Raw genomic sequence first — 15,281 nt, 5'->3', positions numbered from 1 at the left:
AGCCACATTCCGTGCTTTAAACATCTTGTGGACCTCCTCCCATTTCCCTATCCAATCACAACAAAACTACTCCTGGAATATATGGGCACCAATATGCCTGAAGAAATAACTCTTAGTGTTCATTTGGCTTCCTGCCTGGAACTGATTTTTTAAATTTATTTCTTTAAAACAAAATATATTAATTAAAAGAGGGAGAATGTAAAGGAATTAAATATCCTTGGTGAAGGAATGGATATGGTTTTAACGTTTTATTGGTTTTAGTTGGTTAGTTTAATTTCTTCTTAATATTTGTATCTTATTTGTATTGTTGTTAGCCGCCCTGAGTCGTTCGGGAGATAGGGTGGCATATAAGTCCCATTAAATAAATATACCGGTATAAATAAATAAATAAATAAATAAATAAATAAATAAATAAATAAATAAATAAATAAGCAAGCTGTAACAGGAGAACAAATAGAAACTTGGTGCTGAGAAAGTGGAAACTGTAAGAAAGAAATTCAAAATATCCATACCTTGATACTATTTGGTATAAGCTGGAATAGATCTAAATTCTCATACACTTTCAAGATTCAAAATGCTTAAATTGTATTCTACAAAAATAAATCAGTGCTGCTGTAATCTTTGCAGTGTCTGGCCTACAGTACCTCAAATGGCTGATACAGAAAGAAGCTGGTATGTTGGAAATTGCCAGCCTCTAATAATCTGTATTATTTATATCCACATGATCTTCAACAGTTTTCTTTGGAAATAAAAATGATAGGCTGCTACAATCCTATGTTTTATTTGAAAATATGTTAAACTACTCAGAAAGAAAAATAAGATAGAGTATGATAATCCTGTAGAAAAGGAATTTAGGGATATAGATAAGTAGTAGTTGTTGTTGCTGATATAATATACAAGTAATATTATTAAATTTAAATATAGTTAAGAAGCTTGTGATGTATTTTAGACATGTATATTTATGGCTATATATCTTTTTTTTATTAAAAAGTTTTGAAATACATTTTTAAACATAAACCCGATCCCTCCCTACCCCTACCCTAACCCAATACCCCTGCCTCCCCCAGCCCCCCCGACTTCCCAAAGCAGAATACAGGGTATTATTTTCACAATCTTAATCTAAAATATACTAATTAACTATAATTACATTTTAAATCCAGTCGCGCTTTAACTCTCCTTAAACATCATAATATATCTCCATTACAAATATTCTTCACATATTCTAAATTCTACCATTTCTAATTCAAAACTTTCAAAATCCATTCTTCTATAATAAACAAATCAGCCTTCTTCCAATATAACAGTACCAAAAATTCTACTATAGTTAATTATAAATATCTTTTTCTTAAAGATCTTACATATTTCACTAAATTACGTTAACTTTTAAAATTGTAACTTTTTACAATTCAACCATAAATAATACATTACATCATCACAACCACATCTTCAACATTTAGACTAACAATTTAAATACATACATAATTTTTAAGATCTACTGTAAATACCATCCCCAAATATCCACCATTATTAGATCTTGATTATCCTACAATCTTTAACAAGTTCCATTTCTAAATCTTATTTCTATCAAAGTCCTCCATTAATCTCTAATTATTATTCCTTAAATCTAAATGCAGCCCGTGTCATTCTTTGAATCTTAAAATCTTTAAATAAAACCAAGGACTGCACAACTTCCGAAACTATTTCTTGTAACTGTCGCTCTCCTCCTTCCTTTCCTTTTTTGACTTCTGAGGATGACGGTAAGCCTTTCAATACATTAGAATAATAGGATACTCGTGAAAGAGGTGGTCTTAAAATGCCTAATTTTAAATTATATTATGAAGCTGCTGCTTTAGCAGGAATAAGTGATTGGATTAATTTGACACAAGAGAGATTATTAAATCTTGAGGGCCATGACTTGTTGTTTGGCTGGCATGCATATTTGTTGTAGATAAGAAGATAGATAATGTTTTTAGAGTGCATATTTTAAGACAGGCATTGTTGAGGGTTTGAAAGAAGTACAGACATAAATTAGATTGTAAGATACCATTGTGGGCAATCCCAAAACACGCAATAGAAAATATACATGCTGGTTTCAAACATGATGTGACTACGTACAAGGAGATTCTAAGCTTGGAAAGAAATGTCTGGTGTTTGAAACCATATAGTCTCTTGCGAGATGAGAAGATTGTTCAGACTTGGTTTCAATATATTCAGCTACGGGCCAGGTGGAAAGAAGATCAGAAAAATGGTTTTACAATGACTGATGAAAATCTGATAAAGCAAATCAGAAACCAGGGTCCAGCACATATTAAACGGATATATCTTGCCTTGATAGAAATTGACTCAGAAACAGAACTCGTTAAGGATTGTATGATTAAATGGGCCCAAAATATCCAAGAAGTTATTACAATGGACACATGGGAAAGGATTTGGGTGAGGAACGTAAAATTTACACAAGCTCAAAATTTAAGAGAAATTTTTTATAAAATGTTTTACAGATGGCATTTAGATCCTAAAAAGCTGGCAAGTATGTATCCGAACTATCAGCCTAAATGCTGGAGGTGTGGTGAAGAAGATGCAACATATTTTCATATATGGTGGACTTGTAAAAAGGTTAAGGCCTTTTGGATAAAAATTTGGTGGAACATGCAGAAGATTTTCAAGCAAAGGATAAAGTTTTGTCCGCAACTTTTTTTGTTGGGTATAATTACAGATGCTACGGTTGTGGACACTAAGCTGATGTTGAATTTAATTACGGCAGCAAGACTCTTAATAGGCCAATATTGGAAGAAGGAGGAACTGCCGACTGTAGAAGAATGGACTTTAAAGGTTTCTGACCTGGCAGAGATGGCAAAGATCTCGGCTTATTTGAAAGATCACTCGCAAGAACGTTATGTTATGGAGTGGAGAAAATGGATTGAGTATATCCAGAACAAATATGGGACTAAGAAGTTTCATGTAGCATTTGAATAAGTCTTCCTTTTTTTCTCCTTTTTTTCTTTTTTCCTTTTTTTATATATCTCATATTAATAGTGTTTGTAATTACCCTATATGAGCTAGAGAGAGATGGATTTCAGAGTTTATGGTTGTTAGCATATGAATGTTTACGATTGGTTTTTTTTTGTTCTTTATACCTTGTACTTAGCTCTGGGAAGTCGGGGGGGGAGGGGTAGGGAGGGAGGGATAGGGGAGGGTTAGGGGGGATTGTTAAAGATAAAATGTATGATAAAACTTTTCAATAAAAAAAATACATTAGAATAAAAATCACGTGCCTTCCCTACTGTATTAAGACAGTATCTTTCTCCAGAATAATTCACCACAATCCCTGATCTCCCACCTGAACCGAAGCTGTTGTTTCTTTAATTCATCTGTCAGAAAGAAAAAATCTTTCTTTTTCTCAAAATTCTTGGAGGAATCTCTTTCAGAATCAAAACCTCCTGATTGGCCACTTTAAGTCTTTTATTATAAGAGATATGAATGATCTCATTTCTAATCTTTCTCTTTGTAAAATACACAACCACATCCCTTGGCAGTTTCCTTTGTTTAGCAATCCAAGAATTAACACGAAATACTTTATCTATCTTCCCAAAAAAATCCTCAAGTTGAAACCCCAAAATAGGCGCCAGGGCATCCACCAACGTCTCTTCCAGATTCTCCTGCGGATTTTCTTTCAAGCCTCTGATCCTCAAGGCGAATTCCATATCTCTATATTGCATCATCATCATTTCATCTTCAAGTTTTTCTATTTTATTCTCCATTTCACCCATTTTAGCCTCCAGCATGATTATTTTGTTTCATTTCCACACATTCATCCAGATTCTCAATACAGCCTGAAAACACTTGAAGTACCATCAAAGTATCCTCCCTTATTTTCTTGCTCTTCTTTCCAATAAATTCTGCCACCTTCTCAAATATTTCTTCAGACTGAATTTTTAAGGCATCGCTTAGAGCATATTGTAAATCTTTTAAAGTCAATACAGATGCAGCAGCTTCGGGGGGTAACTTCAAAGACTGCATTCTAGATTGCTGAACAAACAATGCCTCCGCACTTTTAAAAACGGGTCTATGCGGTTTGGGAGCCATTTTTGCAACTAATGACTTTCAATACACACTTTCACTTTCTAGTACTTTGTAGTTAAACTGTGAAATAACCAAATTTTGAAAATAACTTTTTAGCACCTCCAAATTATAAATAGCTCTTTTAAGGTTTAAAAGTCCATTTTACATATTCCTACTCAGTTCAAACAGTCACTTTACTTTGAAGAAAAACACTTTCATTTTTTTTAAAAAGAAAAAAAATCAGTCAGGCGCCATCTTCCCCTTCTTTCAAAACGATCGGTGGAGCAGGAAGAGAGTTTGAGTTTCAGAGTTAAAGCTTTGTACTTGATATTTATACTGCTCCTGCATCAGCTCTGCTGCTACTGTCACTCAAGATGTCAATCAGATCTGGCAGGAGTGGATTCTGCTAAAGCAGAAGAGTCCTTCGTCCAGAGCATTTCCAGGCTTCGGGGGGGCTCTCACCCTTCATGCCCCAGAACAAATGTTCTGGGGCTCTAGGGGAGCTCTACCCCTACCTGGAAGCTCCCCCTCCCCTCTTTGCCCGAGGAGAAGGGTTTTCGAGCGGTGGAACAGCTGATCGTCAGCTATTCCGCCGCTTCAACAGGATCGAAGGGCCGGCGGTCGAATCCGACCGTCCTCGCCACTGAAGCGCCACCTGGAAATCCCTTATGGCTATATATCTTATGTATTTCAACTAAATATCTTTGAATCTCAGGAAGTCAAAACCAAGCTTAGATATGTTTATATCAGCAATGTAGAGATAAGTTTGAAATAACATAATTAAGCCATGGTGGCACAGTGCTTAGAGAGAACCCAGATTGTTGCCGGTAATATGCTGACTCTGTAAATCGCTTAGAGAGGGCTGTAAAGCACTGTGAAGCAGTATATAAGTCTAAGCACTATTGTTATTGCTAAGCTATTGTTGATTTTATTGGGATAAAACTATGGGAAATGCCCTAAGACTTACATTAGTGGATGGTAAACCAACCAATGAAAGATAGCTTTTTATTTAAATTTTTTTTAAAAATTTGCAAATGCTGGAAGATTTTGATTATGTACTAGTAAGTCAGTGATGACCCTTAGCAACCATATAGATACTTCTTCATGTATTCCTAACTTGGACCTTATTGTCACTGAGTTCATCCATTCTTCTCTTTTCTTCCACTTTTTCCAGTGCTATACCTACTCTAGGGAGCTACATCTTTGCATATGTTGACGGCAAAATAATATGAGCATGATGATTTGTGTCTCCATTGAGAACGCTGGATGGATTTGATGACCATTTGCTCATTTTTTTGGCTGTTCACAATAATCTCAATATTCCCACACCAAAGCCCAAAAACATCAATAATCTTCCTATCCTGCATATTTATCTTTTTAAAAGTAATTTTTACTGAAAATTTTAACAGTGATAAGAACTAATACAAACTAAAATAGAGCAGAAAAAACAAAAATGAAACAAAAATGAAATAAAAGAAAAAGCAATAGGGGAATAAGAAAAAAAGTAAAAGAAAGTAGGAAAAAATAAAGATATAAAGATACAAAGAAGTGGCTTCCAATATTCTTCACAGCAGTTAAGTAAAATTAATCACCTTGATTCTTTTTTCCTTTTTCTCTTCCCTACCACTTTTACTAGAATTATACCATCTCCAGGGAACTAAGTCTTTGCATACTGTGTCCAAACTAAAATAGAACAGAAATGTTGGATGTGGCTTCCAATATTCTTCACTGCAGTTATATAAATCAACATTTTAATGTTTATTTTTTTAAAGTTGCATCATGCCTCTTTCTACAACTTATCTTGACTAATAATCAAAACCATAAATGAAAAGTTTTTTCCATTTTCATGAAAAATCCTTAAAGTGTTTCCAGTCACCAATAAAGGTTGATAGTGTTTTTTCATTAATCAAACAAGTCAGTTTATCCATTTCAGCAAGTTCTGTCAATTTCATCAAGGTCCATCCTTTCCTGCTTCTTCAAAGTTCAAGTTTTGCTGCTGCAGAGGATTGCAAGAAACGTATTTCTTATCGTTGTAGGTATAGGCCAGGGGTCTTCAAACTCGGCCCTTTTATGACTCATGGACTTCAACTCCCAGAATTCCTCAGCCAGCATGCCTGGCTGAGAAATTCTGGGAGTTGAAGTCCATGAGTCATAAAAGGGCCGAGTTTGAAGACCTCTGGTATAGGCATATCATGGCATCTAAATACCATTTCCAAAGACTTCATGGCTACTCTTCCACATGCTAATCGATAGCAAATTGTTCTTTTGGTATTGATGATTGATTCCCAAAAGGCATAAGCTATCTATCACTTTGATACTTTTACTATTAATTCTTGCTGTACCTGTTGTCATTAGTTTGGTTTTCTTTGTAGTTAACTTAAATCACATTTTTAACATTATTATGTCTAGCAAGTCAATTCCATTTTCAGCTATCAGAATGTCATCAGCATAGATTGTATTTTCTTCCTTTAACTTTAAATCCTCACTCATCTTCCAATCTGTCTTTCCTTAATATATATTAAGCATGTAGGCTGAATAAATAAAGGGTAGTGTACAGCCTGGTCTAAATTATTTGCTAAGCTGGAGCCATTCTGCTTCACCATGTTCTGTTCATACTGTGGCTTCTTGACGGGTATAATTTCATATGAGCACAATCAAATATTCTGGGATTCCCATTTATCTAAGTATATCAATAGTATCTAAGGCCTTTCTATAGCAACTTCTTTTTGTATTTGCTGGTGAAGGAGCAGAGGAAATAATATGGGTTATGTTTGCCAAAAGTGAAAGTGTTTGCATTAATATTAGGGTTCTGTCCACTTTGTTATATGAGAGTGAAACTTCAGTAGGTAAGAACAAGTATGAAAGTACAAGGAATGCAGTGGGAATTGCTTATTAAAGAAGTGAGCATTGTAAACAAAAGGTGAATTAAATATGTATTGCATACAAAATGTGCAAGGTCGTTTACCAAAATAATGACATATAATCAATAGCAAAACAAATATGAAATATATAGGGTTTCCTGCCTGAGCAGGGGGTTGTACTACAAGACCTGCAAGGTCTCTTCCAACTCTATTATTATTATTATTATTGTTATTATTAAATATATGAAAGAAGAATGAATGGCTGGAACAGAAAACAAGAAATGTATGGCTGGATAGAACTGATGAGATGTTGAAAGAGAGAGAAAAGGCAATATATGAATCAGGGTACAAATGAGGTAGAAACAAAGACAGAAGATAATGGAAAGGTTTCAGGAATGTTATTGGTCAAAACCAGACTGTTAGATATAGTAGCCCCTTGTTTTATCTTTTGCCCTTAATCTCTTTTATTCATTTATCCAAAAGTGAATACTGTGTAATACGTATGCCCTCATATAAAATAAAATTAATCAATCTCATTTTTCCTCTTAAAGTTTATGTACAACAGCATTCTTTCCCCACTATCCTTTCTATTCTTGAAGTTTGATTCCAAGACCAAAGTAAAGTTTGCTAACGGCAATCATTAACTTAGAGCGGCGCAGCTTGACCCTCACTCACATCCACACAATGACTCGGATGACTCGGAAGGAAGCGCCACTGGTCCTACAGTATACCCTCATGTGGGAAGAAGTTCCACCAAACTCAACTCCTCTCGCCTATTCCAAGAAGGCAGGCGGGCTGCAGGAAGTACATTTGGCTAAGCCCGCAGCAGAGTCAGCCCTTCCCTCCGTTCTTGCTTTTCCACTCCAAACCCTTCGATCCCCCACCCGCAGGTCTCTCACCGCGCAGCCAGTCTTGCCATTCGCCGAATTCGTGGGCCAAGAGGTCCCGCTTCGCTTGCTTCTGAGAGTCGCTTTGCGTCCCTTTCCTGCCTGGTCCTCCCCTCTTCATTGCGTGAGGAGAGGCCCCACCGGGAAGCTGCCTCCCCAGCGACTGTTGCAGCCCGCGGAGCAAGAAGACAGGGGCGGTTGGTTCGCTCACGGCGTCTTGGCTGGCGCCGCGGTCGGGCTCAGTGCCTTCGCTCCGGCCCTGATGCTTCTCTTCCTGAGGTAGCAGGCGCGTAGGAGAAGGAGGAGCTCGCCTGCCGCGGCTGTTGCCTCTGCCACTGGCGAGATTGAGAGGCGGCGACTCTTTGCCTCCTCCTCGCCTAGGCCGGCCCGTTCTTCTCATTGCCCCGAAGTAGGAAGACGGACAGTCAGGCCCCAAAAGGGCAGACGGGCGGAAACGGAGGGGAAATACTCTACCGATGTTGGGCTTCGAACTCGGTTGAATGGGGTGGGTCGCTCCTCCCCCGCCGACAGCGCTAACAACTGTCGTGGACGCGGGAAGGTAACGGCCGAGAAAAGGCACGGCGCGCGCCGGCAACTGTCACCCGGAGCACGCGCCCAAACCTCTCCCGCGCATCTCTTTTGTTCCTTTTCAGCTACAGTCGCGTCCCAAACTATTGCTTGCTTTGCAAAACGAGAGCCTCGCTATCGATTCTGCTGCACGAAAGCTCTCCTTGCTGTGTGGAGTAAAGAGCACCCTTCCCAATTGTGGGGTAAGAGTGTTTTCCTCACAAAGATTTTCCGTCCTTTGGGGTCTCTTGGGGTCATTTAGTATTTTCAGAACAAAATGGCTGCTTGGGCAGGATACCTATTCACAAAACAATTGTTTATATAAAGCACTCATGTACTAGAAAGCCTCTCCTCTTCAGCCTTCCTAACGTTGACTTCCTCCCTTCTCCTACTTTGGCTGCTCTGAATTCTTTAGTATGTCAGCTTTCCTCTTTTTTATTTCAAAGGAAAAGTAAATGAAAACGGTTGGTTAGTCAGGGAACTTGTTTGGCATCAAGAGATTGCAGATTTCCACTCTGCAGATACCATCTGGCCTCCAGATTCTGGAGACACCTATTTTTAAAAAAGGTATTTTGAATACAGTTAGTCTTTGACTTAGTAATAATGATACTGAAAAAAGTGACTCATGAGGATTGCAGTGTCCCAGGGTCATTTTGTCACCTTTTATAACCTGATAAGCAATGGGGAAATCAGATTCACTTAACAACCATGTTATTAACAACTATAGTGATTCACTTAACTGTGGTAAGAAAGGTTGCAAAATGGGGCAAAACTCTCTTTACAAATATTTCACTTAGTAATAGAAATTTTGGACTTAATTGTATTCATAAGTCAAGGACTACCTGTATTGATCTACTTATCAGTGTGGAAAAGCAAAGTATCTGTGGTATAGCAAAATAAGTGGTTCTTCCTGTAGCTCTCTGGCTAAAATTCTAGGGCAGGGGTGTCAAACTGCCGGCCCACGGACACATCATGCAAAAGTTGCACCCACCCCATTGCTGGCAATGGCAAAACAGTCCTGATATGTCACATGACATCACGAGTTTGACATATTCTGGGGAGTCTTTTTCCAGCCAAACTATCTGTAAACAAAACCAATTTAGATTAAGCAATAACTTGATATAATGTGTTTATTAAATGTGCTAATGTCAAATTACTAGGAAGCAGTAACTGAAACACTTTTTAATTTTATATTATAAACATATTTGGTAGATTTTTTTTACTGCTCTAGCACAGAGAGGATTCATTCTTAAAACATCTCATTTTGTCCTATTCAGTCTTTGGTGATATAATTAGACATATTGTTTGCTCTTCAGTTCTTTCATCAGTTTCTCAGTTCTTTGAGATGATATTACTTCTGCTTTGTGTATGGAAAGAGTTATTTTCCCTGCTCCGCCTTCTTTGTTTGAAATGGATACATGAGTCAAGGTGGAATTGGAACCTGGCATGTAGCTTAGCGATCAACAGACTTATCTAATCAAACAAACCGACAGAGACATAGACAAATTCAGATTAAACACAGACTCGACTTCAGACAGGCAGCTAGCCAATGTTGTAATTGTTATGTATGGGGATAATAAAATATAGCAGCAGTTCATTGTGACCATCAGGTGGCGCTGTACTGTAACTGGATTGGCTGGTAAGCGCTAGGCGGGAAAACCTACCGTATTTTCCGGTGTATAAGACGACTTTTTAACCCATGAAAATCATCTCAAAAGTCAGGGGTCGTCTTATACGCCCAGTTGTCTTATACGCCAGAAAATATGGTAGTCTTATACGGCGAGTATAGCCCAAACCCTATACCCAAAAGTAGGGGGGGAAACAAGGGTGCGTCTTATGGTCTGAAGCTGATCCGTATGGCCAGCCCCAACCTCCACAAGTGGAAAGCAAGGGAGATTGCCAGGAGCACGAATCGGCTCGTGCTGAGAAACGCCGATCTCACACTCCTGCAATCTCCCTCGCTTGGTTTCAGCTTCCCTTGCTACAAGAGAAAGCAGGCTGAAACGGAGTGAGGGACATTGCCAGGAATGCGAATCGGCTGATCTCGCACTGCTGCAATCTCCCTCGTTTCAGCCTGCTTTCTCTTGTAACAAGGGAAGCTGAAACCGAGTGAGGGAGATTGCAGGAGTGTGAGATTGGCCGATTCGCGTTCCTGGCAATCTCCCTTGCTCCGTTTCAGCTTGCTTTCTGCAGGAGAAAGCTGGGCCACAGGGCCACCTTTGCAGGTACTGCTCTAATGTGGAGAGGGAAGGACAAAGAGGGAGGGAAGGAAGGAAGGAAGGAAAGAAGGAAGGGACAATGGGAGAGGGAGGGAGAGAAAAAGAGACAGAGAGAAAGGGAGAGAGAGAAGGAGAAAGAAATAGGGAGAGAAAGGGAGAGAGAGAGAAGGAGAAAGAAAGGGAGAGGGAAAGGGAGAGAGAGAAAGAGGGAGAGAGACAAGGAGAAAAAGAGGGAGGGAAATGGAGAGAGAAAGGGAAAAATAGAGGGAAAGAAAAATAGAGGGAGAGAAAGGGAGAGAGAGAAGGAGAAAGAAAGGGAGGGAAATGGAGAGAGAAAGAGGGAGGGAAAGAGGGTGAGAAAGAAAGAGGGAGAGAGACGAGAAAGAAAGAGGGAGGGAAATGGGAGAGAGAAAGGGAGAAATAGAGGGAAAGAAAAAGGGAGATAAAGAGGGAGAGAGAGACGAGTAAGAAAGAGGGAGGGAAATAGAGGGAGAGAGAAAGGGAGAAATAGAGGGAAAGAGAAAACTAGGGAGAGGGGGAGGGAGAGAGGGAGAAAGAGAGGAGAAAGAAACGGGGAGAGAGAGAAAGAAAAGGAGAGAGAGAAATTAAATTAGTAACATGATTGTTAAGTGAATCTGGTTTCCCCACTAACTTTGCTTGTCAGAAGGTTGCAAAAGGAGATCACATGACCCTGGAACAATGTGACCATCATAAATAAGAATCGATTGCCAAGCATCTGAATGTAAATCACATCACTCTGGGGATGCTGCAATGGTCATAAGTGTGAAAAATGGTCATAAGTCACTTTTTCAGTGCCATTGTAACTTTGAACGGTCACTAAGTGAATCATTGTAAGCCGACGACTACCTGTACTTTATCATTTTTTTCCTGTTTTTGGGGGGGTGTCAAGTTTTTGACACCTTGCTGGGCGACTGGTGGTACTCGGACATTGCCTTGTCCTAAAAGTGGTACAATGGATGAAAAGGTTGAAAAGCCCTGTTTTAGTATACCGGTACTATTTGGTTAAGAATATTTTTTTTCTTGATTTCCTGCTCTGAAAACTGGGTGCGTCTTATGGTCAGGTGCGTCTTATGGTCCGAAAAATACGGTAATTTAACAGGAAAAGTAGGGGGTCATCTTATATGCCCAGTCGTCTTATACGCCGGAAAATACGGTAAATAAGGGATTGGCTGCCGGTGCACCCGGCCAAGTATATAAGGGGGTACAGGTAACCCCTTTGTTCACTTCAGTACTACCACCAATAAAGAGCTGCCATGCAATTTTTCTAATTTAGAAGAAAGGTTGCGGGATCGATTGGTGTGCGGGCTCCGAGACAAGCGACTGCAGCATCGCTTATATGCCCGGCCGACGATCACATTACAAGATGCTCAGGATGAGATCATGGCCAGCGAAGCCGCTGGGGGAGCAGTAAACGTGACCCATCAAACTTGACCCAGCAGCCCAGGCAGTTCCATTCATCATGGAGAGGCTGTGGATGGCGGGTTCAGAGAAGCGGCGGAGGAGGCTGAGATTGATGCCGTGCATCAAAAGCAAGGATGACAGCAACCGAGGCACGACAACGATGGAAGCCAGCGGAAGACACCAACAACTAGCAAATGCACAAACTGCAACTGCAAAGAAACCACTCAAAAATGTGCTAGCTGCGGGGAAAACCATCCGAGGGCGACCTGCAAGTTCAGATCTGTTAAGTGCCGGTTCTACGGTAAGACAGGACACATTGCGGCCGTCTGCAGAAATTGCACGTGGGACAACTCACACGAACTTCAATCAGTGGACGCGTGGCAAGGTACTGAGTCCCCTCATCTCAAATCTCCTCAGCCCTCCCCCACCAAATTCCTCGGGAACAGGGTGACCGTCTCACACACAGACATTCACCGGGTTCTCACACCAAAAATAACACTAGAGGTCCAATTGCAAGGGGTACCTTGCAAGATGGAACTTGACTGGATCCACAGTCTCCATCATTTCTAGTGATACATTTAGAGCAGTTTGCGGCCGGAGTAAACGGTGGGCTTCTTTGAAGCCCACCAACATTCAGTTAGCTGATTTCCAGCATGCACCCATTAAAGTTAAGGGGGTGGCCACCATGTTAGTGGGGTTCAACAACTTCCAGGGTCTGTTGGACGTCCTGGTAGCCGAGGGCCGGAGGACCAGTTTAGTGGGGCTTAATTGGTTTCAGGCTCTGGGAATAGGGATCTCAGGGATCCATAGCACCCAGACCAAAAGCCTTGAATCCGTCTGCAAAACATTTGCAGACGTATTCGATGGCAAGTTGGGTAAATACACAGGGCCCCCAATTAAGTTTAAATTGAACCCCAATATTCTCCCTGTAAGAATAAAGCCCCGTAGAGTCCCCTTCAGCCTCAAGCACAAGATTGAGAGCGAATTGGATAAATTAGTAAGTCAAAGGGTGTTAGAACCTGTGGACGGGGGAGAGTGGGAGACCCCGATAGTCACCCCACTCAAAGCCAACGGGGAAGTAAGAATTTGCACGGATTATAGGGCCACAGGAATCGGGCCCTAAATCCGCACGCTTACCCGGTCCCGATGGTGAGACACGTCCTCTGCATTCCAGGGTGGTGCCATCTTTGCCAAGCTCGACTTGGCACAAGCGTATCAGCAGCTCCCCGTTACCAGGGAGACAGCTGATGCTCAGACTATTGTAACTCACAGAGGAGCCTTCAGAGTCAACCGATTACAATTCGGAGTCTCTGTGGCTCCTGGCATCTTTCAGGAGGTGATGGAGAAGGCTCTGAAGGGCATACCTGGAGTATGCCCATGCTTTGATGATGTCCTCATTGCTGGAGATTCTGAGGAGGTCCTGGCTGATAGGTTGCAGGCTGTGTTAAACAGATTCCGTTCTGCAGGGCTGAAACTTAAGAAGGAAAAATGCAGTATTGGAGTGGCATCAACTGAATTCCTGGGGTTCAGAATTGATGCCAAAGGAATTCACCCTACTGATTCAAAGGTAAGGACAATTAAAATGGCTCCTACTCCAAAGAACAAAGCTGAATTGCAAGCTTTCTTGGGGTTGCTTAATTTCTATCATGCATTCTTACCCCACAAAGCAGCAATTGCTGAGCCATTACACAGGCTCTTAGATAAGAAAACACCTTGGAATTGGACCAAGGTCCACGAACACAGTTTTAGGAATTTAAAAGACCTATTGTCATGCAACTCAATGGTCACACATTTTATTGAAACCAAACCCATCTGCATTGCATGCGATGCATCCCCCTATGGAGTGGGTGCTGTTCTAAGTCACATAGAAGACAATGGGGAGCAGAGACCTATCGCTTATTACTCCCGGACACTGTCAAGGGCAGAAAGCAATTACGCCCAAATAGATAAAGAGGCCCTGGCAATAGTGTCAGGGGTCAAGAAATTTCATGATTATATGGTAGGGAATTCACTATTTTCGCGGACCATAAGCCTCTTTTGGGGTTGTTCATGACTGACAGGCAAACCCCACAAATCCTATCCCCAAGGATGATGAGGTGGTCCATATTCCTTTCAGCATACACGTGCAAACTGGTTCATAAACAGGAAAGGACATGGGTCGTGCTGATGCATTAAGCGGATTACCAGTAGCAGTTACAGAACCGGACCCAGCACCTGCTGAACAGATTATGGCAATCCAGGACCTGCCAGAATGCCCACTCCACGCTAAGGACATTGCTGCAGGTACTACAGCAGATAGGATCCTTAGCAGAGTACTGGTGTGGGTGGCCTCAGGTTGGCAAAAAAAGAGTCCTGGGCCGGAATACCAGGCATTCTTCATGAGGAGACATGAACTGCCTTCTCATAAGGGATGCCTATTGTGGGGTAGCAGGGTCATCATTCCCGAGAAATTTAGAGACAAGATTTTACATGAGGGACACCCGGGCATAGTCAGGATGAAAGCATTGGCCAGGAGTTATTTGTGGTGGCTGGGCCTGGATAAAGCTATTGAGCAGGTAGCGGGATGTTACACATGCCAAAGATCTAGGCCAGATCAGTATATAAGGGGGTACAGGTAACCCCTTTGTTCGCTTCAGTACTACCACCAATAAAGAGCTGCCATGCTGACTCCTTTGTCTGTTGCTTGACCATGCGGCCAAGATCCCACTACACAATAGTAATGGTGCTCAAAGCTATGCAAATTTATTCCTCAATCTTCATTCTTAATAATAAAGGTTGGTTGAAAAAAGCTGTAAAATGGGCAGCCATTGCTCTTACGTAGCCAATCAGTAATAAAGGTATACTTCAAAATAAGTTTCCTGCCAGTACTTCCTCTTATTCTACATTTCCTAAATAAAAAGAGCAGAGTCCACACAAATGCATAGTCTACACTTTAAAAAAATGCACTTAATTGACTTCCCAGTCCAAAGCCAGTCTGCACATCCGCCTCTAGCAGATAACTTAACATCATTAAATTGCTGGATTCAACCAAGATCTCACTTGTGTAACTTTGTTTGGTCCAAGCAACCACCAAATCTAAACTACCTAAAATTGCTAGAAAATTCCAGTAGCCTGGTAATGAACATCAGATTACTTTTTGGGCATCTATAGCCTAAGTCAACAAACTGTTCAAGATTCTCAAGGATTGTTTGTACTTCAACAGGAAGTCCAATTTTGGATGTATTGATTCATTAGCTTTGAAAAATAAGAAATTATATCAAATTTGC

At 40.7% G+C, this 15,281-nt stretch overlaps 1 protein-coding gene across 2 annotated transcripts in view; it reads right to left on the bottom strand.

Moving 5' to 3' along the window:
• The window catches only part of DPY19L1 (dpy-19 like C-mannosyltransferase 1), a gene marked incomplete at its 5' end in the record, with an annotated part of 88,745 nt that extends 80,538 nt beyond the window's left edge, over positions 1–8,207 (bottom strand). For both annotated transcript variants that reach the window (XM_083377862.1, XM_083377863.1), the window contains one exon: positions 7,820–8,207. In XM_083377862.1, the coding sequence (XP_083233988.1) occupies positions 7,820–8,207 (388 nt within the window). The remainder of the gene's footprint in view (positions 1–7,819) is intronic.
• Positions 8,208–15,281: the final 7,074 nt, after the last annotated feature.

This window comes from Vipera ursinii, assembly GCF_947247035.1.
Source record: "Vipera ursinii genome assembly, chromosome: Z".
NCBI classification, from domain to species: domain Eukaryota; kingdom Metazoa; phylum Chordata; class Lepidosauria; order Squamata; family Viperidae; genus Vipera; species Vipera ursinii.
Note: the sequence above shows the minus strand (reverse complement) of the source record. Positions and strands in the feature narration are given on the sequence as shown.